Here is a 25,042-nt window from a genome sequence, read left to right on the forward strand (position 1 = left end):
GGAGGAAGTGGGTATCCTGATGGAGGATGAGATGTGGTAACGAGTCCAGGGGTATCAAAAGAAGGTGTCAAGGAACGCAAGCCCTAAACCAATGCAATTGTATATTACACATAGGGCGTATCTGACACCCCAAAGGATAGCCAAGTTCAATAACGTAGGACGGCAGGCATGCCCTAAGTGTGATGATGAGAATGCGGGCATGGTGCATATGTTTTGGTCATACCCGGTTATTGAGCGCTTCTGGGGTGAGGTCGCACATAAATTAGCAGAAAAGGATATTAAGATCGTGGTGGATACTGTGTGGGCCTGCCTGTTAGGGGGGTGTTCCCTAGGCCACGGAAACTCAGGCACGTAAGCAAGCTAAAGGATCTGACATATGCGCTTGCAAAGAGGAGAATTGCTCTGGGGTGGAAGACATGCCATAAACCTTGATTGGATGTATGGTGGAATAATCTGCAGAAATGGGCGGAGGCGGAAACCATGGTATGGCAAGATGCCAGCAATGCTGGGGGGAGGAGGAAACTGAGACCCTGATGGCCTGGAAACTGCTGATAGCAGAACTATTTGGGTCAGTGCAAGACTCGTCGGATCTCACGGAAACGAGTACCCCATCGCAAGATGCAGGAATAGAACATTAGTGGAAATGGGCTCGTAACGGGGGGTGGGAAAAGCAGTGCTCCAGATAGGATTTTGAGGTGGGAGTATTTTACGCATGCTTTTTCAAATTAGAGAGTAAATGCAATATCAAGAGTAAAAATGAGTTTTCTCCTCTGCAAGAGAGTAAAATGTATCCAACACATATTATCAAATTGTATATTTTAAAGCGCAATGTGCAGAGATGTGATGGAAGTCTTTCTTGAAGAGTAACAGCTTTAAAGTTTTACTGCGTTTGTTGCAAGTACATTTTTCTAAACAAACACAGTAAAACCTTAACACCGCCAGTTTCGGCGAAAGGCTTCCCTCGCCTCTCTGTCTAACAAAAGGCAAGTGCGCACATCCAGGGGTGCCTGCGACCAGAGTAGTGAGCTCTAGGCGTAAAGGGTCAATCTCTTTTGGCAAGAGTGAAACAGTGATGCAATTTACAATCCATTTGGAAACCGCTAATTCAGAGACAGGGTCTCCTTCTCTACCATCTGCCAGATAGACAAAGAAATGACTTGTGATCGATTCACATGCAATAGATAAATTAAGGCGCAATGCATGTGTGTGCGCAAAACTACCTTGTGAATAGTCACAAAGGGGTCTTGAACAGAAAGGGCCTGTAGTTCGTTGACTATTCTTAGAGGCGAACGCCACTAGGAAGGCAGGCTTATAGGTGAAAGCCTTAATGCTAGCCTTGTGCATGGGTGGTTCTAAGGGGGGTCCCATTAACCTTGAAAGAACATTCAAGTCCCATCTGGGAGTTGGGTTGGAAATTGGGGTTTAATGACAGTGCGGATTGACTTTACACGTTGAGTGCTTTCCCTCTGTGCTCTGCGAGGAAGGCTGTTTGGTTTGTCTGGTGGCTGCGGCATTCGTGGTTGCGACAGGCACTTACGTTGCAGGCTGTTTGGTTCAGTCCTCTGAAACCATTTGGGGTCCCTCCTTCGCCTCTCAAACATCAGAGGCGAATATGAGAGGGTGCGAGAGGCTTCGCTGCTTGACATTCTAGTGCACGGACTCCGGCAATTTCGAGAACTGCATAAACATATATAGCACTGCGGGGAGTCAGTAGTCTTTAGCAGTGTTTGGGTGATTTACAATGTCGGGTTGCAGCACCTCTTAGCTCGTGTGGCTTAATCAACCACCCTGTTCCTTGGGAAAAATATCCTCCTGAATATGGCTAAAAGATCGGGTATTGTCCAACCTGGTGCTTTCCCTCATGGCGGAGGAGTGATTTGCAGGAAGGTAGGACTTCACCAGTGATTATTTTGCCGTAGGAAGCTACCTGCCGGGGGTAGGTGAGCAATTTAAACAACACGTTGCTCGGAATAAGCGTATATTACTTTTCAACTGGTAGTGTTTCCTACCACAAAACATAGACAATTCCAGTGTTTTGGATGGATTGGGATATGGAAGTATGAGTCTTGTAAATCCAGGGACGCCAGTTAGTCGCCGGGTTGTACTGCCCATATGAATTGCTGCATCACCATTTTTCACCGTTTTATGATGGACATTTAATTCGCGCAAGTCGAGTATGGGATGCCACTTCCCATCTGGTTTCTTTACAACAAAGTATCAGGAGTAAACTCCTTTGTCTTGATGCTTCGGCACTTGCCAGCATTTGTTTCACTTCATGCTTGAACACCTTTAGGTTCAGGGGTGACGTTTTGAATGGAGGCACAGCATTTGGATGCTTAGTGAATTCCAGCAGTGCCATTTTCTGAACCACTTGTAGCACCCACCCGTCCGTTATGTTGAGCCACTTATGAGCATAGCGTGTTACCTGCCCTCATATTATGTTGCTGTTGTCATCATGCTGGAGGCTTCGCCTTACCTTACCCCTTTGGGTGCCGGAGGATCCTCTTCGGCATTGTGGTTGTCTTTTACTCTTTTGGACGCCAGAATCAGGACACTTATTTTCTAGCCCTGTGAATAATATTGCTGTTAGCAGAGGAATAGTTTCTTATAGATGCACCCCTGAAGGGACGGAAAATTCCTTCTCCTTTGCAATGATGTTAACGACCAAGCTGGTTTGTCGGCATTGGCTTTCATTGCCTAGTCTATCTTGGGAACAAATAGATTTCTGCCCTAAAAAAAAAAGCATGTCTTCTACCTTAAGTTGCACTTCCTGGCGAAAATCGGTGCAACGGAGCCATCCTGGTCTACACATCACCACCCCATTGCCCATCTGTTTAAAGCCAGTCTCGGAAAGGAAACTTGCGTGTGGTGCTGTAGAGTTTAATGATGCAGACATTAGCGCCATCTAGTGGAGGAAAGAGGTATTTTTTTAATTAATAAATCATGTGAAAACCTTCCGTGCCATATCATATCATTAATACCTCTGGCCTATACCCCTTATGTAGTGCTTATGTAGTGCTCCATCTCCCCGACCCAGTCCTTACCAATCTCATCAAGGTCCGAGTCTGAGATTGCTAAGGGAATAGGATTTCTCACATGAAAAAGCACCAGGGCATAAATGAAGTGTTGCTCTCTGAGGTCTCACAGCGCCCTATCATAGATCTTTATTGGCTGCTCCACTCATGGACTATTTCCAGCATTGAATATCAAATGGCTGTTACGGACTCTATGGATTGGCTGGCCTCGTGTTGGTGTTCTCCATCGGGAGATCCTGCCCTGGCGTTCAGCTCTATTCAGGTGGTGCACACCATGGGGAACAGTAGATGACCTCTTTCGTGAACCCTCCCGCAAAGGTTGTTGGGAGCGATTTTCCGAACCATCCCTGTCATTTTGCCTGATGACTTGGGCGCTCCTTTTGAATCCCTGTATTGCAACGAGGAAGGGGTAGATCATTTGGGAGAGCGTTTCTTGTGATCCACCATCGCAGAGAATTTAGCCAACACTGTTATCGTTCAGGAGATCGAATTGTTAGCCATGATGGGATACCAACTAGCCGTTTAAAGAAAACCCAGAGCTTTGGGTCCAGATGGTCTGCAAATTGAACAGAGCCGTTTTGGTCACACGCACCTAAGCCAGGTGCTGGTCGGCCGGGGGCACGGGAGGGGGGGGTTAATAATCCCATCTATGACCGGGGCTTACCATGTTTTCGTCCCAATTAACCTGATTGAGTAATCGTTAAAATAATGGCCCAATGTATGCACAAAAGGTTGGTGCAGAGAAATTAGTGTTAGTGGGGGTTTAATATGAGTTTAGAAAAAGCTGGGTGCTACCAAACATCCATTAATCTCCCCGTCTTTATAGAAAACTCCATTTTTTTTTTTTTTTTTTTTTAAAGAGAAAACATATTGTTAGGATGTGCTTGACAGACGCAGGCAGGAGACTCGTCTCCAAGGTGATTATATAGGTGGAGGTTGCACCTTCCATGAAGGATTGTATAATACTCGTTTGTTCTACGCCGAGAGCCATGCAAGGTTTCGGCCCTATGGGTTAATCGCTAAAATACTAAGGGTGTGTGTGTCTGCCCTGAATTCCCGAATGATTGTAGGTTCTGACCACTCCGGCACTTGAGTTTAAAGCGTAGACTTTTTCTAGTCTACAGATGTAGTCTGCTGTGGATTAGTTCCCGCCATCACTTCCTTCGCGTGTAATGGACGGGTGAAGTCCTCATTGAGGCCACTCGGGATTTCCCCAGAGTGCAAGTCCATTACCTGTGACATGTACCCTCTCCTGGCGGTGCTGTGCTGATAGTCCGCTGCCACAGTGTTGCAGAGATTTAATGTGACATGTACTGTGCCAAGGCAACGCAGTCCAGGGTGCCTATTCCCCCCTCCCATACATCCTGTAGACCCAGACAGAGTGGCACCACTTTTGGAGGGCTTCTGTGCAGAAGCCCGCCAAAAAGTGGAACAAAGGGCTCAACTTGGGTTAGAGATTCAGAGATGAACACAAACGCCATTTTAAAACCAAGTCCTGGCAAAAAGACCCAACCGGGGAATAAATATTAAATAAATAACCCGGCAGTATCTTTAACATTGCACCAAAAAGTGGTGCGTTTAAAATAAATGGGAAAATCCCATAGGAAATATTCTGGTGGAATATTTTGCGTGATATCCACTGCCACCAGCCAGAAACTCGACAAGGGGGGACTGGACAGTGCCCCCTTGGAAAACAGGGCCAGGGGCAATCGAATTACCCCTACCAGTACTTCACAATATGATGGTTTGTACTGGTTCTGTTCACAATTTGAGACTAGTAAAGCACTGATAATTATTGTGATGTAACTCGGTAACAGAGAAGAAGCGTGCCCCTTGCACTGATGATTGTTTATCAAGAGTGAATGTAACTTAGTAAAATTCAACTTGTGACCTAGACTATTCATATTTTAAAGGAATCACGAACATCAAAAAATGTTGGTTTTCATATTAACATTTGAAACCAATTCAATCCAACCTGTGACTCTAACATTTTCTAAGTTAGTTTCCTTGTGCACAGCGCATCAACCAGATCTCTGGTTCAAATTTGTTTGTATTTTCAAAGAATAAAATCTTTATGATTTCAAACCAAGAAACCTTTCTTCATTTCTTCATAATACAGAGAAGCGCAACAGGAGGACCACGAATTTTCAGTTAGTTTCAGCCCAGGTCAGCCTCTGTGGCATCTCCAGGTTGCAGCATCTCTGCTTTTGCTAACTCAAACCTTCCCCATTTCTCTCAACTGGGGCGCCAATACTGTTCATTGGGCTGATTTTTCTTTTTCTCCAGGTTTCTGCCCTTAATAAAGTGTCAGCCCGGATGAAGGAAACGCCATTAAAAGAAAGGAGAGACTGGATAGTGAAAGCAAATGACCAAGCGAGGAGTTGTGACCGCCTTATCCTGTCCCCCTACCCTAGCAGCCGAGAAGGATTCTGGGGCCCAGCTAAGCAGGTTTAATGGGGCCTGTGGGGTCCGTGCTGACCAAGGTTGGGGTTCCCAGAGTCTCCCTGCCAGGTAATAGACCCCCCCCCTCCCCGCCCGCTTCTGCAGCCTCTGGGAAGCACTGTCCCGGAGATGGGCCTGGGCTCGGAGTGGCAAGACTACACCTGTGAATTGGAGGATGTAGGGAGCTTAGGAAACGCTGGGTGCTGTCGCGCACCCCTTCATCTCCCCCTGTTCTTAGACAGCTCGTTTCTTTTTTCCATTGTTCTTGTGAATCCGAGCACAGCCTTCTCTGAGTAACCGAAAGGTTATTTTCATGACGCCCCGCTCCCGTGTATGACACCCCCAGTGTTTCATTGGTCCGCCTGCGTGGCCTCCCCCCGACGTGGAGACGCCGGGCTTCGTGTGCAGCCGTTGCTAGGAGACGGGCCATTGGGACCGAGGGATCCAGGAGTTGGGGAGCAACTTGTTTCTGGTGAGAGAGAAAATGAATCTCTTGACATGGGCGTTAATCCTCAGCCTGACTATAGCGCCTGGAAAGCATCCTGGGCACACACTAATGGCAAAGTATGTCTTTAGCGCTGCTCTGTCGATTCCCGTCATTGCTTTACATGTTTGCCTCTAGGCACTCCCTGAGACAGGACTCCTAGGCATCCCGAGTGGCCCTCCAGGTGTTTTCTTGAAACCTTGGTTGTGGGAAAGGTCGAGAGCGTTGTCCCTGTACTGGCTCAGTAGGGAGATTTCTTGCACATGTTCTCACTGTTGGTCAGCCGGGCCGGGGCAGATAGCCCCCATGCGTGCCATGATGTAGAGCAATCGGTATTTGAAGGGTTTGACCCTCTCCGTGTTGTTGACTCCATTTATTTGCTTACTCTGTTGTATTTGGGGGCCCCTATCGGCCCTGCAACCTGAGAGCTGGAGGGAAGTTTACAATATTATGATGATAAAAGAACAGTGTTTGCGGTGACGCAGCCGCCTCCTAAAGCTGTGTTCATATGCACTGAAGAAAAGGTACCTATTAACTGCCAGCATCCATGTCCTGGCGGCTGCTTGTAACTAACGCTACAATCAGCATGTACTCCACTCAAAAGGTATATTTACTCTGAAGAGTTGGAACAAGTAGCTGTTGGAGTGCATAGTGCTATGATAGAATTCATTTTTCCTATGGCTGTTGTTAGCTCACTTTGAAGATTTGGACATTTACATGTGACATGATTTGACGATGCTTCTATAGGTGATGAGGAAGATATAGAAGTTTGTTCAAGACAGCACTGGATGTTTTTGTTTTTCATGATCATGTTAGTAACGGATGAATGATTGGAGGTGGATTCTAAGTTGAGATTTTTTAATGTTTCAGCTGTCATGATGAATCCTTCAATACGATCCATCTTTGAGGACATAAGTAAGAGCATTGATTTAATGTCCTTTAATTCAAGATGAGTCAGGTCGTGACCTTTATCGAGTAGGTCTAAGATTCGAATAATCACGGGAAAAGAACCAGGGGAATGTTGAGTTTGACTCTCATCGAGAGATGGTGGTGGATGAGCGGTTTTATCAAGTGTTAACACTGATTCAGGAGAAAAGGTAATTGTCGGTGGAATTTCCTCTTTATTTATGTTATCAGCAAGTTCAGAGCTCATGTCCAGGAGACGTTTAGAGCGCTGTGGTGAAAGCGATTGAAAAGCCATGCGTTTTTTTACTGAGTTGAATACTATTGGTGTCAAAGTGCTGATAGAACGACAAACAGCTGTGTCTAACGCCTCCATTTTCTCCCTTGTTAGGTCAAATTGCCTTTTATTAGTCTCGAGAGCTAGGGGCGATTCAGAACAACTTCTGAAATCAATGGCTTTGCGTACTTCGGGGCTAATGGAAGGAGAAGAAATGGGAGGTTCAACTGAGACGTGAGACAAAGTTTGTGTGGAGATCGGTACGTTTTCGTGCGCATGTATTTGAGCAACATGTGCAGCAGGACAAGGTTTGGATGGCTCTTCTTTAAGGGGTGTCACCCCGTGAGCTTCTAAGGCCACTGGTTCGGTGTATGTGGTATTGCCAAAACATACAAGCGAGTCTATATTACTGGCTAAAAGCGGAAGAGAGGTGAGTAGTTTGCCCTTAACACTTCTCAATCCGCTTGCCATAGTTATATCAACAGCAGATCAACGTAATGGATCTAGGGAGGTGATAGTAATGCTTGGTGGCGTTTGAGATTAGGTTATGCACGTATTAACAGTAATTAGGTGGAAGCGATGTACATACTAATCAGTTCCACGACACATATATAAGTGGCTGCATGTATATGAGACCAGGCAAGCAGGCAATGAACAACGGTCAGACGCTCCCTTACCGAGTTCCCATCATAATGCACGATTTTTAGGAGGTTGGTAGCGACTAGCGACCAGCGAACAGCAAACAGCGCTACTTAGAGCGCGTTCTTGATGCGCGCAGGCGTCAGTAAATAAGGGCTTCTGGGTAAAAGGGGCGGAGTCACCTACAACAAAGGTAAAGATAGATAAGTATGCAGCGTATATATGATATATATTAGAGTATATATGGAAAGGGATATTCCATGGGGGTGCAGTAGGTAAATACCGTTGTAGTTCCCAGAAAAAAAGTCCACAATTGATTAGAGGCGCAGCTGTCCCACGAAGTCCTCAGCAGGGGCAGCGTTCCTGGCCAGCAAACAGCGCTACTTAGAGCGCGTACTTGATGCGCGCGCGCGCGCGCGCGCGCGCAGACGCAGATGCGCGCAGGCGTCAGTAAATAAGGGCTTCTGGGTAAAAGGGGCGGAGTCACCGTTGTAGTTCCCAGAAAAAAAAGTCCACAATTGATTAGAGGCGCAGCTGTCCCACAAAGTCCTCAGCAGGGGCAGCGTTCCTTGCCAGCAAACAGCGCTACGTAGAGGGAGAGAGAGAAAATAACAGCTGGAAAAGCCAAGCTATCTTCCAAATTGTGGGTCATGTCTCCACTTGCAATGGTTCTTTTCACATCTCTACATATCCTAATGCATTGGGGACTCACCCCAAGGTTCCCGCTCAGTCTTGCCATGCTTGCTGCACCATGGCGGGTTCTCCGATGCCCCCATACACGACCCCGCGGACAGTGATCGTCCTCTGCGTGGGTATACCTGTCAGATGGCGGCATGCCAGTCCTGCCATGCTCTTGGCCGTCTATTAGTGTTAGTGTGGAGCGGTACTTGCTGCCCTATTTCATCCTTGGGTCCTTCCCTCTGAATGGTTGCACATTCTAATGGCCCACCTATAGACGGTTCTTAATCTACAAAATACAAATGTATGGTCCACTTCATCATTCTTGGGTATAGGTTTACGCCTGTTAAGGAGAATTCTCTTCTATGGCTAATTTCCCTTACCTATAGAGTCCCCCAGCAGCTTTGCTAGATTTCAGGGGTTTATTTTTGACTCCTGCTAAGAGTGAGAACCTTTTTCCCACCATCAGCTGTATTTTGATGTGTGTTTCAGTCTCTTTTTGTGCCTATGGGCTATGGAGTTTTCTCACTCCATAGGTATCATCTTGTTACATGTGTTAGACAGCACCCTCGGTGCAGTAACACAGGTGTGTCACAGTGACTCCCAAACATAGACTCCATACCCTGGGACTGACTACTGTCTCCCATAGCATACAAAGTTACCATTTTTTTTTAAACCTATTTTTATTGAGAGAGTAGGTCAGCAGCAAGATACAACACAAACATATCAAAACATTGCTTAATTATTTTACAACCTTCATGTTAAGGGAGGAGGGGAAGAGGAAGACGTCACAGTTTTCAGACATGAGAGCAGCCAGTACAAGAGTAGTAGACAATGCAGATCAAGGCGAGGACCCGGGTGTTGCATCAGGGTCCGAGTCCAGGTCGCACAGGTAAAAGCGTAGCAATGACCAAATATCCTTGGGGCGACATGGTGACGGAACCGACAATAAAAATAGTTCCTCATCGTCATTTACCATACAAAGGTCTTTTAAGAAAGTGGTTCTGGTTGGGGCGGTAGAGGACTTCCAACATTTAAGAATACAGCGTTTGGCAACAATGCAAGAGATGTTAAATAGTCGCCTTGTGGTTTCCTTTACCTTGCCTATATCGCACAACAAGTATTTCTGGGGGGAGAGAGTTGCCGGGATGGCCGTGATATCTTCAAGGAGCCTCGCGACTTCCTTCCAGAACTCCACAATCAACGGACATGACCAGTACATATGATAAGGCCCCGCATTGGGGGCGTCACATTTGGGACAGGCACCTGTGCAATTTTCCACAAATTTAGCTAATCTGGCAGGGGAATAGTGTAATTGGTTTAAAACTTTGAACTGAATCAGCCGGAGCCCAGCATTCATGGACACTGATCGAGTAAGTTGACAATACCGGGCCCAGCGGACCTCATCTATCTGAGTGCCCACATCTCGCTCCCAGATTTCTCATCGTGTTGCGCGATGGGGAGTGGGTCTGCACCAATGAATATAGCATAGATACCCCCTTGCCATGACCGTCCATAGACACTATTGACCTAATACATGCATGGGACTGGGGTTCCTGCGGAAAGGTCGGCCACTTCGCGGAGAAAGCAGCCCTCATCCTGTTATATTGAAGGCGTTTAAGCTGGCCCCTCCCCACCGCTTCAGTAAAGCCTGTGAGGTCACAGAACTCACCATCAGGGAACATGTCGCGTAGCGTGAAAAGCTTGTTAGGGTCCCAGGATTGCTGGAAGGCTCGATCAAATGTGGGGGAAATGCTGGAGAAGTCTCACAGGGGGACTTCCGGGTCATGGGGGATTCCAGTCCTAGCCTCTTGTAAATTCTGGCCCAAGCATGAGTGGTCGTGCATACCGGATCGAACGGGCATATGTCCCCATAGCTTGGGTTAAGAAGGACTGAGCGTATGTTGTTTGGGCGAACAGAGTGCTTTTCAATCAATATGTGGGGGGCAGTGTCCTCTGGGTCGAACCAGTGCTTTGCAAATTGAGCTTGCGAGCATAAATACTAAAGCTCGAAGTCTGGAGCCGCAATGCCTCCCTGCACGAAAGGCTCAACCATCTTATCCCAACCCATCCTGGCAGTTTTCCCATTCCAGATAAACGAGGAGGGGAGTGATTTAAGTTTCGAGAAGAAGGGTTTACCAGGCCAAAGTGGGATGTTATTGAAGTAATATAGGAGCTTGGGGAGGACCACCATTTTGAGTAGCGCAACTCTGCCATACAGGGATAGGGGAAGGCTAGCCCACATCTGGAATTTGGTCGCAAGGGCTGACAACAGTTCCCCATGATTGTGCGTATATAGCAGGGTTTTATCTCTGGCGACCATTATCCCTAGGTAGCGTACCTTGGTAGGGGCAGGTCTAAATCCCTCTATTTCGGCTAGGTCTCCCGTGCCGTCAGTAAGGGGAAATATTTCTGACTTCGGTACATTAATTCTATATCCCGAGTATTCTGAGAATTCATGTATGTCCGACATGATGTGTTGCACATTTTCTTTGGGGTCGCGGACATATAGTAAAGTGTCGTCCGCGTAAAGTGATATTATCTGAGGGGGGCCGGTCATCCTAAGACCTCTGTGTGAGTGGTTCCGACGTATGAATTCCGCCATTGGTTCAATGGTCAGAGCGAAAAGTATGGGCGAGAAGGGACATCCCTGCCTGGTCCCCCTGTGTAGGTGGAATGACGGGGAGGGAGTGGTGTTAGTCAGGACCTTAGCTGTCGGCTGTGTATATAATAATCGGACACAGTTAATATAGTACTGGCCGAGACCAAACCGCTCCAGCACCAGAAAGAGGTATGCCCAGGAAACGGAGTCAAAAGCCTTCTCGGCATCTAATGTGACCACGGCCGTCTTGGCATCTGGGTCTATCTGTGCCATAACATTAAATAGGCGTCTCGGGTTGAGAGCCGTGGATCGGGCTGGTATAAAGCCGGCCTGGTCAGGATGAACCAGGATCGGCATGTATGGCAGGAGTCTGGTGGCCAGCACTTTTGCGAAGATTTTTACGTCAGTGTTGATTAAAGACAGGGGTCGATAGGACGCCATGTCTTGTGGCGGTCTACGGGGTTTCAAAAGGACAGTGATGATTGCTTCTCGCATCGATTCGGGGTGAACCCGCAGGCTCATTGCCTCTTCCCACACTTTCAGCAGTATCGGGGCCAATTCACTAGAGAATTCTTTGTATAGTTCCACTGGAAGGCCATCCGAGCCAGGGGAACAGCCGATCGACAGAGCTTTTATGGCCTCTGCAATCTCCTCTGATGTGATTGGCCTGTCTAGTATATACGGTTTTCGGCCGTTAATGTGGGAAGGTCGAGATTATCTAGATATTGAAACGTGTCCTCTTTGTTTTTTTTATCGTGGTTGGAATAGAGGGAGGAGTAGAACTCGGTAAAAGCGGAGTTAATGTCTCGGTCTCTGTTTACCATCCCTCCCGTCGGTGTCTGTATGCTCGGGATCGGGTTATGGTGTCTATCGGTTCTAATCATGTTGGCCAGGAATCTCCCAGCCTTATTGCTTTCCCCGTATCGTCAGGCTTTGGCTGGTGCAGCCATATAGAGAACTTCTCTATGGGCCAACTTGTGGAATTCTTTTAGCGTAGTATGTATTTGCGACAGGGTTCCCTTATCCTGTGTGATGCTGTACTCAGTCTGTAACAGGTCAATTTTTGTCTCGGCCACCCCCAATTCCTCACGTACTGACTTCAACATACCAGTTGACTTGCCCAGGATGGCTCCCTGGACCCAGGCCTTGAATGCATCCCATAGTGTGGCATAAGTGGCAACCAAACCCTCGTTTAGTTCTAGGAACTCCGCAATCTCTGTATGTAGCGATTCGCATATGTTGGGGTCTCTTAGGATTGCAGGGGGCATCCTCCATCTTCTCGCCGGGGGAGAGACATCCCTAAAGTTGATGTCAAGCGACACCGGCGAGTGATCCGAAAGAGTACGGGGATGTATATCGGATTGGGAGATGGCCCCAGATAGGGACTGACTAACGATCCAATAGTCAATGCGCGAATGAGAATCGTGCACCGACGAGTAAAAGGTGTATTTCTTCTCGCTTGGGTGTAATGCGCGCCATGCGTCTACCATACCCATCTGTTCCATTAATTGTGTTACTACCAGTGTGGCCTTGGAGGGGGTTCTGGGGACAGTCGATGAGCGATCCAGGGATTGGTCCAATATCATATTGAAGTTGCCACCCCAGAGTATTTGTGTCTCCCCCGATGATGATAGCATATCCAGTATTGTGCAATAAAATTGTGGGTCATCTAAATTGGGACCATAGGTATTAATCAGAAGTACTTGGTCCCCCGCCAATTCCCCCCACACCAGTACGTGTCTACCCTATGGGTCTATTTTGCTGGACTGATATTTAAAACATAATTTGGGGTATATGAGTCAACACTCCTCTGGATTGTGCTGAATATTCTGTATAGTATCTGTGCGACCCCCACCGTGGTAAAAGTTTAGTATTGACCTGCCCAAGCGCGTGCGTCTCTTGCATAAAAAGAATGTGAGGGTTATGGCATGTGATGTATGCTGTGATCTTCCTTGCCTTAATCGGGTTGTTCAACCCTCGGATATTCCAGGAAAGGAGCTTAACATTCAAGCCCTTATTGACCTGTGTCATGGTCGTACCTGAGATTAGGCATACGTCCATACTCCGCAGGGAGAATGGGTATCCCGCTGCAAAACCGCTCTCTATTTTAACTGCAATAACAACCCGAAACATGGGTTCCCCCAACAAGCCCGGCATTCCGCACGGCAACACCGTATCCCCATTCTGCTCCCAACCCCCCCCGCATCATCAACCCCAACTGGACGATGTACCCCTAAAACCATAACATAGGAACACTCCTGGGGGTGTGAGCTGCACTCATATGACCGTCTGCACGGCTCCATTCCAACAAACATTTACATTCAGGGCCACCCTGCGGCCTTCAATTTAACACATTATAGCAGTGTGGCATCAGAAAAAACACCTCACCCCGCTGGGTCGTCAGGCTCCACCGCGCCCCGGGGCGGCAGATTCTGGTTCCCGGCCCGCTCCCGGGTCGGTAGAGGGATGGAGGCTTCAACGTAGAGCATGGCTTCGGTTGGATTTTCAAAAAAGTGAGCCCTGCCTCCATGTTGGATTATCATTTTCGCTGGGTAGACAAGGGAGTACGGGACCTGGCGAAGTCTCAGTTGTCTCTTGAGGGCTCATAAGATCTCCTAAGTGATTGCACATTGGTGGAAAAGTCCGGATATATGTGGATTCTGTTGTTTTCATGGAATAGGGTGCCCTTATCCCTGGATATCCGCAGGATAGCGTCCCTGTCCCTATAATTGAGAAGGCGGGCAATTATTGTACGAGGTGGAGCTCCAGGCCTGGGCGGAGGCGCCGATGTACGGTGTGCTCGCTCCACAAGGAAATGGTCCGAAAAGGAGTCGGAACCCAGGAGTTCCTTCAGAAGGGCCTCTACCTGGCGTTCCATAGACCCCTTTCCAAAGGTTTCAGCCACACCAACCAGACGGATAGTGTTCCTCCTGGAACGGGATTCCAAATCCTCGCATTTGTCAAGGGTTTTCCGGAGGTCCCCTTTCAATTGGGCAATATCGCAGGCATTTTGTAGTATCGAGTCTTCATAGATAGCGATCCTGCCTTCGGCCTCAGTAATCCGTGTGCTTTCCCTGTCCACCCTCGCCTTCAAGGAGCTGATTATTGCCCCTATGTCATCCAGTTTAGTGTTCACCGCTAGGAAGCCGTTCTGAACCATAGCCATCAAACGGTCCTCCCTCTCCTCCATTGGCAACTCAGGCTGACTGTCCACTTGCTGAGACGGGGGCGCCATGGACCCGCTGGGCTGGGAATTGGCAAAGGAGTCCATTGGGCCTGTTTTCTTGGGGCGTGCTCCCTTCTGCTCGTACCGGGCCATGTGTAGATTCAAGTAGACCGCGTCTTCCAGCGCCTCCAGCCCCGTCCGCCCCAACGTATGGTACGGACTCTATACAGGATTGGTAGTGAGCTTAGACCCAGCTATCGTGCAGGAGAGGTGTGTAAAGGTCATCACCCAGGGAGGGCTGTAGTCGGATAAAATGTCCCCTCCTCGGCAGATCCTGTTCGGGGTGTCCACCCTCCTCATGCGTTGCCCCACCTGTTCTTACTTGTTTTTACGTCCGTCCACTTGTGGAGGGGCACTTCACCAGCGGGAGATATCAGGGGAGCCAAGGGCAGCTCCGCAGGCATGGGAGTCGGGTCAACAGTGGCCCGCGTAGCACAGCGGCTGCACACCACGCAGCTGTTGGCGGGGGACCACCGCATTCGCCGCGCCCAGTGTGCGGCGGCGATATATACCGACGTGGCACCCTCTCATTAGCCTGCAGCGATGGTCCGATCACCTTCAGGAGTTTGGTCGAAGCGCGGCCTCTCAGACTCGATCCGGCCCCTCGCCCCGCGGCTCCAGGGGAAGTTCGCCGGAACTCGCGGGCGGCCAGTGTCCCAGCCTCCGTCCGCAGGATCTTCAACGCGGTCCGGAGTAGCGGCCCAAATTTTTCCCAGTATATGCCCACAGCCTTGCGCCACAGATCGACGCGCTTCGTTTGTTCCGCGGGCGGCCCTGAGAGAGGATTCGTATCTTGAAGGATTTATAGAAGCCGGAGCTCTGGAACTAGGCGGCCATCTTAGATGTGCGCAACAGCGCCCCCGGCATACAAAGTTACCATTGACTTTGCTAGTCAATAGTTATGAACAAAACCAGTACAAACCATCTTACTATGGAGGTACTGGGAAGGGTTAATAGTTTTTCCCTGATATTCATTTTCGAGAGGGTACTGTCCAGTCCCTCTCTCCAAAGTTTCTGGTTGCTACCATTAATATTCTACCGCAAATATTTTCCTATGGGATTTTCCCATTGTTCGAGGCTACCACTTTTTAAGAGAGCCTTTAACATACCGCCGGTTTATCTTTTTATTAACTTTACTCTGGCTTTTTTTTTTTTTTGCCAGATCTTTGATAATATTTCTTTCTTGTGTCGCTCTCTGTAATCCAAACCGAGGTCGGGGCCCTTTGTTCGTCCTTTTGGTGGGCTTCTGGACAGATGCCCTCCTTCAGGCGCCAGTGAGTCTGGGGTAGACATGATGTGTGGGAGGGGGAATAGGCACCCTGGACAGGGTTGCCTTAACAACCCAAGTCGTACTCTGCCCTGATAGGCTGGGGCGGTTATTCTACCCCGCTGCGTGAGTGACAGCTAGGCTGTATGAATGGGGTTTTTTCTGCATAAAAGCAGGGACCTGCAAGACATCGCCACTGGACCTGAGAAATCCGAAGAGGAGAGAAGCCGAAGACATCTGCAACGACTGAACCACCGGTGAAGCCCTGCTGCAGATACTCGCCACTTTTCTCCAACGACAAGAGAAGATCTTCACCTGCAAGAGCCTTCTTCCCTTGAGCTGGTAGAACCAACCAGTTCGCAATCACTATCCAGGACCTGCCATGGTCGAATCGCCAGTGCCAAGCACTATGAGACCATATAGCCAGGCACCTATCCACCACGACTGCGATTTAAAGGAGCGTACCTTTTATTCCATTTTGGCATCACCGCGGCCGGCTTCATCCCTGGGCAGTGCAGTAACTCGAACCTTCCTCCACGACGACAGCCCCTCTTCCTCTGCTGGATCTCCCGAACTGCAGGAACTGCCAGGAACTACCACCACCGCCAGAGCCGCTTCCACTTTTAAGGTCCATTTTTCCGCCAGGCCTCCCGTTTCATTGGGTACTGCTAAAGGTGTTTTAAATCCTTTACTTACCTTCTGGGCTGGCCGTCCCTATCGTGTAACATTGTCCTTTTACCTTCTGCACCCTCCTTTTCAACCGTTAAACAAAGACTTGACTGCACCTACTAGAACCGTTTGAACCTGAGCACTTTTCCTCGTTTCACTGACTCTGGCACAGGTCTATTGACTCAGGCTAATTCTGTTACAACTGCCTTCTCTAGATTGCTTTTCATCAAGAAATGTGTTGGTGCACCTAAACTCTTATAACCATCTTTCCTTCCCCTTTATATAATGTTGAAGTGCCCGTTTGCTCGGCTTTCACCTAAAGTACTGCCTTGCCTAACTTGTTCACAATCCGATTGGGAAGTGTTGCTGGTGTTTTTTAGGAGTCTAACCCTGTATAACTTGACCTTTCCCTCCCTCTGAAGAAATTGTTAGAGTGCCATTTCTGCTTGGTTTTCACTGTGCCGTTTTGCTCAGTTTTCACTATTGCTCAAACTTGTCTACAATTTAAATAGGGAGTTGTGTATACTTTTCTTGACTGTTTTAACTTGCTTTAATGATAGTGATTTGTGTGTGAACATCAAAGTGTGTAAAATAAATATATATATTCTTTTTGATGCAAAGCTTTGGTCAGTGTTTCCTTGTTCCATAAGTACTGTAGTCCTATTGTGTGAATCCTGAATACTGCTCATCTCCCTCTTGAGATAAGTCTGACTGCTCAGCCACAGCTACCAACTAAGTCTGTGTGGTACAGACTGATACCAAAGGGGATTTATTGCATATACCTGTAGTCCTAATCTTCTGTAGTGCTCCCTAAGGGGACTGCATAGGATTCTGCCTAACAACTCCATCTCAAAATCATCTTACCATTAATTTGCCTGATGAATACTTGGGCACTTAATATCTTAGGAAAGTTGCAATCCCCCCATGCTGTCCAATCAGATAGCTAGTGTCCACTCCAATGTCCGTGCTTGGAGATCACTTCGACCAGAAATCTTTATACGCAGAGACCAATTTAGTTGTAAATATTGCTTCTATTCCAATATTAGTTGAGAACTCTGCTGCCTTTCGTATGCACCTCCTCTAGTAACCAGACCGTCAAGACCCCCCTTATGCTATGAAGGAGCTACACCCGTAATCTCATGTCTTGCCCTGCCGCAGTACCATCCTGGCACAGGAGTGCCCTGCAGACCCCTTCCAGGTGTGGCCTAGATGTCCAGCAAGCCCCGCTGGGCCATTCCCCAACGAAGCAGGTAACCATTCAAAAATGGCTGACTGCTTTAGTTCGAGGCCAACTGACCTCCGTGGTCCAGGAAGCCCACAGCCATCGCACTGCGATAGGATTTCCAGCAGGCGGCACCAACGTTTAAATCGAAATGCAGAATGCCCTCTCTTGCCCTGTCATGGTGTGCCCGCCGGTCAGACTACTGCCGGACTCGACATTCTCCCAGGGATTATCCGAGCCTCCGAGCCTCCGTGACCTGGTGCACCTGCACAGCACAGCCCCGGATGATTCTTCAAAAGGTGCAAACCCATGCCCTGAGGATAGCGACTGGAGCCCCACTCTTCACACAGCAGCAGACCTGCACCAGAAAAGCACAGAATGACCCTTCAAAAGGTGCAAAACCATACCGTGAGGATAGCGACTGGAGCCCTGCTCTTCACACAGCAGCGCACACCTGCACCAGAAAAGCACAGAATGACCCTTCAAAAGGTGCAAAAACCATACCCTGAGGATAGCGACTGGAGCCCCAGTCTTCGCACAGCAGCAGACCTGCACAGGGAGCTCGGCAACAAGATGCTGGATGAATACCAAGCAAAGGTCTGGCTTAGAATGCAAACCCACTGATCAAGAAACTTGCCACGAATACTGCAAATCCCGTCAACCACTCTGCGTGGCCCATCGCAGCACTGTCCCTGTGATACTTACTGTACTGTGGCAACCGCTATGCACGGGACATCACAGTACTGACCCTGTGACACTTATTCTACGGTGGCAACCGCTACGCTTGGTGCCTCGCAGCACTGACCCTGTGATATTTACGGTGGCACCCACTACACGCGTGCATCGCAGTACTGACCCTGTGATACTTGCTCTACTGTGGCAAGATAAAACTCCAAGAAGCAACCCAAACCGTGACTACACTTTCCACCAGTGAAACTGGAGTAATGAGCATCGGCCTCGTTATCCAAGGACACCCCGGTCAAGAAGATCAAGAGCGAAGCATTTCTGTGTGACGGTATGTCACGCTACCCAGAGGAGGATTTGTACCGTGTCTCGGTTTCTAGTAGATCGGTGGCAGAACTCCTAAAGGAACGTGTATACTCGTGTGATGGCGCATCCATTGAGACGTTCTGTGATTGTGTTTTCGAAGGACCTTGCATATAACGCTATCCTTAGAAATATCTGGTTTCCAGTGTGAAAGGCCTGCACCAGGACTTCTTGTGCTGCGCAGGGCTGCAATTGAAGCAGGTCATGCAAGGATTCAGTCTTCCACATGTGGAGTACGGGGGGGTTACAGTGCACAGTAGATGGTGCCCAACTTTGGTAGATGGCATCTTCAAGTTCTAAAAAACGTGTGGTTCCATCAATGGGCAAAAATGAAAATGGATTCAAAAAGCCCACCCGACATATTGCAAATAAGTGTGCGCGTAAAAGTAATTTCTTGAAACATTCACATTTTATAGTATGCCACTGCTGTTTTGTTTTGTAATAAGATCACGTTTTTCATGTCGATTCATGGTTGATGCCCCTGACTTTTAATCCGTGTATTGATAAGTTGTATTACTGCCAAAGTGGTGCTCCCCGGTTATTGATGAGGGGTTGAGTGTGCACAGCTGGAGTTCAACCTTTCCCATGGCTGCCAAGAGCGCTTCACTTACTGAGGTGTCTTCCAGCGAACATCAATTGTGTTTCACATAGATCGGGTATTTCACTTTTAAAATAGAATTCATATTTTTCTTAGAAAACTGGTTGTATTTTTGGAATTTCATAAAAATAGTACCGCAATGGCCAAGGAGTTGGGGTGGTAGCAGCACAACATTAAATCCTCTGACTAAGCCTGCTGGTCGTACCCTGAACCGGAAAGGATAGAAGGTGGAACACAAATGAGCCTGTCTGAATAGCAAAACAAAATGTGTGATCATCTCAAATAGCTGCTATTGGACGCCACAAAGCCTACACTACGAGTGGCCTTTACTACAGACTTCGGCAAGTGCCATAGTGGAGGTGTGAGGGCACATGAACATCTGACTCTATACACATTGGGCAAAAACAGGGTTTAAATGTATTGCCTCTTGATTTGTATGGGCATGTGATTGGTGAGGGGTCCCAGCTTTTTTTAGGTGAGTGATAGCGGAAGGTATCTCTGTAACTACCCCCATAGTTTTGAGCATGTATTCTACTCTTCATAGCATAATGACTGTCCATCACATTTGGTAGGAAGTGGGCACCTGGGGACTCGGCTTCTGAAACATGAAACCATTGCACATCGAAGTGCTCCCAAGACGTTGTGCCGTAGTGTGTTGGGGCGTTCAGCTGTACAATAGGAAAGTATTTGGTCTCTTGCAATGCGATGACATCACATGGTTGAATCACTACCTGGGTGGAAGCTATTCCCTAGGCTGATTACAACTTCCTGAATCCTGGTTCATCTCACTTGAGTGTCCGCGCGGAAGCCTGGGTGTTCACGAAACCCCTGCATTGCGTAGGTGTACACCGGAACGTTTTAACTGATGGAGAGCAGTGTGTTCTACACCGTCATGTGTTCAGACACATCGCCCATGTCCCTCTGCTGACTTATTTCTTACCCTCACTTTTACCTCTTGTTTTCACAGGTCATCAACTCGCCATCTTGTGGTCGGCATCAAGAACTATGGGGGAGAAAATGAGTCCAGAAGAAAAGTATCAACTCATCTCCCGGAACCTGCAGGTTGGTTCTAGATCTAGGAATGAAAAGGCAAAGGGGTATTGTAGATTGACTGGGACTAGAGTAGCAGAGGTGTGTTCTAGATCCATCAATTCATGACTGGGACTCTATGGTTCATCTGAGTTCTAGGTCCATGAATTTTTATGCTAGTGATTGGATGGTGAAGTGGATCAGAGTCACGGCTGGGAATGTATGGGTGAGGTGGTTCTAGTTCCATGGATGGGATTGGGTACTGAAGTGGGTTCAAGATCCACGTAGGCCTGGCTGGGATTGTATGGGTGCAGTGGTTCTAGTTCCATGGATGGGGTTTGGGCACAAGAGTGGGTTCAAGATCCACGTAGGCCTGGCTGGGATTGTATGGGTGTGGTGCTTCTAGTTCCATGGATGGGGTTGGGTACAGAAGTAGGTTCAAGATCCAGGTAGGCCAGGCTGGGAATGTATGGGTGAGGTGGTTCTAGTTGCATGGATGGGGTTGGGTACAGAAGTAGGTTCAAGATCCAGGTTGACCTGGCTGGTATTTGTGTGGATGGACCTCTGATCACCTTAACCCAAAGTAGGCCCACCTCTTAAGTGCGTGCACGTTTGTCTGTAAAGCAACCTTATTGTACAAACTGCCAGGAGGAGCTAGATGACGCTGTAGAGTCAAACAAACCAGAGTCGCTTTGAAACAAAACAAGTTAAACGTTCTATACATTTTGCAACAGTTAAAACACTCCCACATATTTTATTATAAATCATTCCCCCCACACATGATTGGTCAAACCTATAGAAAGGAAATCCAATCTCCTTTAATTCCCATCCTCTCATTGGATACATTTAACTATCATCCCCTTTCAATATATCTTTAACGGTTCACATTTACATTACACCCCTTTTTGGGAATTCCTCTGTGGTAGGGCATGACGTTGTCTCATGGATACACATTCATACAACAAACATAATTCATTACAAGTTCCAACTGGCCTCTAACCCCGAATGTGATGCCTGCGGTTTTTGCAAGGACATTTCAACAACATGAGGAGGGGAGAAATAAACAAGTACCCTTTGAACTGGCGATAAATATCTTATCCGCCCAGACTTGCTGGTGTCCTTATTTCCCACTAATCTATATGACTACCAATTCCGCATGTATGGCCTGTGGGCACATCCTGAGAAACTGATCGAAACCCATATCCCATTTGTTCATTCTGCCCTTAATCACTGGGTTTATTACTCGGTCCCCAATTCACTCTAACAGGCGGCCGAACTTCCCTGGACAATAAATAACCGGCTCCCATGTACTTAAAAGATGCATCTCCTCCCCACAGTGGTACAAAGTCGTAAAAACCTGAGCCTGCCCTTAACTGACCATCTGATGTTCTCACAGGTGCCCTTCCTCAGCCTTCAACCGTGCTAAACCAGTTTTCCCAGTCACACAAAGTTCATCTCGCTAACCCAGTCTTCTGGCCTGCACACTCCCAAGCTCATGAGAGGACTTGCAGCATACAGATCTTTATATTCACCATGTACCATGGGTACCCAACGGTCCCAACACATGTCTCTCAAGACCCCCTTGCATGTTTGTGTGTTACAGATCAAAAAGTTCACACTACACAAATATTTCATTAACATATTTGATAAAAATACAATAGTTTAATTACCAGTATAATTATTAAAACGGACACATTTTCCAAAAAGTCTGAAACTTACTAAAATCGCAATTTCATTTGTGTTTGAAATCCTGATCCGGAGATCCTCCTGCTCTGGCCGCATGTAGGCCGACATTTTTTCCTTTCTGAGAGTGGACATTACGGGGCAAATTATGCACAGATGTTTCAAATGCGTTCTCAATTTTGCAGAATCGACACAAACGCATGGCCCTTTGCACGGTTCCCCTAATCCCCAAGACCTCTATTGTTGGAAAGAGATTTAGGTTTAATCTTAATATTTTAAAACGAAAATCTCTGGATGGATGCTTCTTCGGGTATGGAGATGCTACATTAGCATTTTTGAGTGACCACCTAAAGTGGTGGTTGAAACGCAGCTGAGTCATCAGCTCTTGAAACACAGCTGAGTCATCAGCTCTGCCCTCCGCTCAATCCACACATCTGTAGTGCTTTATTTTAGTTTTGTTTGGGTTTCGAGCAGCTCCTCAGTTGATGAGTACATTTTTTACAAGCAGCTCTCTACAAGATTGGCCTCATTGAGCCAATACTCTACAAGTCCCTTTGCCCACCATAGAATTAAGGACGCAGGCAGGGGGGACCAGTATGTTAGCAATTATTTGTAGAAGTCCCCACTCAGAATAAGTCTGAACTGGGAGTTGGCCCAGCTTATGAAGAATACCTGCCAAGGTGACCGCTTGAGGGAGATGCAAAACCTTCTTCCACATTGATGCTTCCAACTTTTCCCAAGGAATACTCCTATTGTAGCTTTGGGCACCAAAAATTAACTTTGGGATGATTTTTGGTGCCGAATATCTCCCGAATTTATAATCCAATTGCTTCATCTGTTAAGCTGCTGCTAGGAATTTTTGTTTTAACGTCCTTCACTGGGCCCATCTTCCCTCCTGTATATTACAGAAGCCAAATATTTAAAGGAGTTCACTGTTTCCATGTTCTGCCTATTCAGAAATGTAATTTATTTTTCTCCATTTTGAGCATACAGCATTCAGGACCAAAATGTTTGATTTATTTGACATTATAAACTGTGAGATCCAAGCTCCCCAGGAAAGCAGCGATGCTATGCAAGGCCTGTTGCAATCCGGTCAGAGTCCTTTCACAAATGCCATCCGCATAGTTCAGGTATTGGAACTTTACTAATCCCAGCACGGGGCGTTTGCTCTGTGCCGCTTCCCAACAAACTACCATCTCCTTAATCTAGAAATTAAAAGGGACAGAGGCAAGGACGCACCCTTGTTGTAACCCTTGCTTGGTTGCAATCTAAACCAAGGTGGACCCATAAGCCGCTAATTAATCTTTATTTTAGTCCCCATGTGAAGGGCTTCCAGAATATTGAGTAACGGGCGAGGGCACCCATTTGTATTTAGCTTTTCCCAGAGAGCTGCCCTGTTGACATAGTCAAAGTCTTTGCTTAAGTACAGAAAAAACAGCCTTCCTTGATCTTTTACCTGGGCAGCCAGGATGGGCAAAACAAAGCTATTGAACGATGTCCCCACACCCTTCTAAAATCCTGACTGACATACCTCCAAGCTAATTGACACAGCAGCCCAAGTTTGCAGTTATTTCAACAGTACCCTAGCAAATGTTATTAGTAGCGTCCAGCAAAGGTATTGGGTGATACTGCAATGGTGACAAACTATCCCCCCACTAAGTCCCCACCTTGAAAATTAAAACCATCAAGGGCGCACCCCATGACCCAGGTACTTTCCGCTGGATCCGAATGCTTCCGAACAATTGCAACAATACACCAGCCCGCAATGGCAGGTTGGACTTAAGAGTTAAGTTTGTTTTTCTTTACTTGACCTGATCAGGAGGTATCCCAGGGGAGAGCCCCCTCCCAGCTCTCACATGGGTAAAGGGGCTGCCGAGATAATTCCTTTTTCACATACAGCTCCTTAAAGTGCTTTATCCATCTTCGGGGATACCTTGAAGTTGTAGGTACTGATTTATCCCCTTGGGCTTAATAAGTTGTCAAAACCTGTTGTTGTTGGTTCCCGTTATGCAGCCCAGCATGCTCTCTGCATCATCAATGGCCTTTAGGAAACATACGAACTCTGAACCAGTTCTTAAATTTCCTTTTCACAGAAACGATGTCTTAGTGCATATTCCCAGACCTAGCCCTATTGATGTTTTTAATGGAGGCACGCATCTGGTTTTTTTTACAGTCCTGCACTTCAACATCAAAGGCATGAGTATCACCCACTGTCCTGGAGAATTGTGCCAGTTGCTTGGCTGGTACCAGGGCACCCAAAGTAGAAAAAAGTTGCGGGCCAAACCCCTTAGTTATGTTAACTCCTATCCTTGCTTGCCCATAAAATGGAAATCTGATCGTCAAAGACCTGCGAGATCCTGTGTGACCCTTTTACTTTACAATTACGGGGATGTATCTCAAGGACCATCCAAGATGGTCTAATAGCACCAAGAAGGACCACAGGGATTTCACAGACTATCATGCAGTGGTCGCTTAGGTCTGTCTGGACCACCTCCAGCTTTACACCAGCCTCAGCAAGGTCAGCGGAAACAAAAAGTCCAAAGTAGAGCGCCACGCAGAGTTATGCCATGTAAAGCGCGGGGCAGGTCGCTTGCACAATTACCATTTAGTAGTGCAAGGACTCTGTGGGTTTGGATTCAGGGAGACCTGTAGGCGCAGGTGGAGTGGTGAAAGTGAGTGCTGAACCCAGGATTACCTGGCAGTGGTTGATGAGACTCTGGTGGTTTCTAGATCTTGGTAGGATTCGATAGAGCTGCAAAGGCTGGTTGGAGTTCTTGACCCAGAGTTGTGCGTCAGGGAGGAGCAAGGGCTAACCACACACTGTCAAGGATGGATCTGTGTTCAAAAGACGACCTTTGCCGAGTCCAGGCCTAGAAGGCCACACCTGCACGATCAGTCATTTGTTCCTGTTCCTTTTTGTCCCCCAGTCCACCTTTTTACAAACTTCCTCCACTTCCAGTGCTTTTCAGGGGCTTCCTTGCCTCACCTCCTCTACTTACTCCTGGCAGCCTTCTCGTTGCAGGCCGTATAGTCCAAAGCCCCACCCACTGCATGTTGCGCTTCTGTATGCAACCTTTTGTGCGTCAGGCTTCCGTCTCTGTGGCCTACACACTGCAAACGATCAAAGGAATACAATCCACCCACAATCGGCATTCATTATCTGCTCGAACCAGCAAACGGCTTGGTATCGCCCTCCATGCTTCTCTATGGTACAGCCGTGGCCCCGCAGAGTCTTTTCTTG

The 25,042-nt window shown here is 47.6% G+C and overlaps 1 protein-coding gene across 1 annotated transcript in view; it reads left to right on the forward strand.

The window, feature by feature from the left end:
• YARS1 (tyrosyl-tRNA synthetase 1) overlaps positions 1–25,042 on the forward strand; it is a 100,105-nt gene that overhangs the window by 26,302 nt on the left and 48,761 nt on the right. Inside the window, exon 2 of the mRNA XM_069622455.1 lies at positions 20,057–20,151. Within this exon, the coding sequence (XP_069478556.1) occupies positions 20,095–20,151 (57 nt within the window). The 5' untranslated portion in view covers positions 20,057–20,094. The remainder of the gene's footprint in view (positions 1–20,056; positions 20,152–25,042) is intronic.

The sequence above is a fragment of the Ambystoma mexicanum genome, chromosome 11 (assembly GCF_040938575.1).
Source record: "Ambystoma mexicanum isolate Mex_15411 chromosome 11, UKY_AmexF1_1, whole genome shotgun sequence".
NCBI lineage: Eukaryota > Metazoa > Chordata > Amphibia > Caudata > Ambystomatidae > Ambystoma > Ambystoma mexicanum.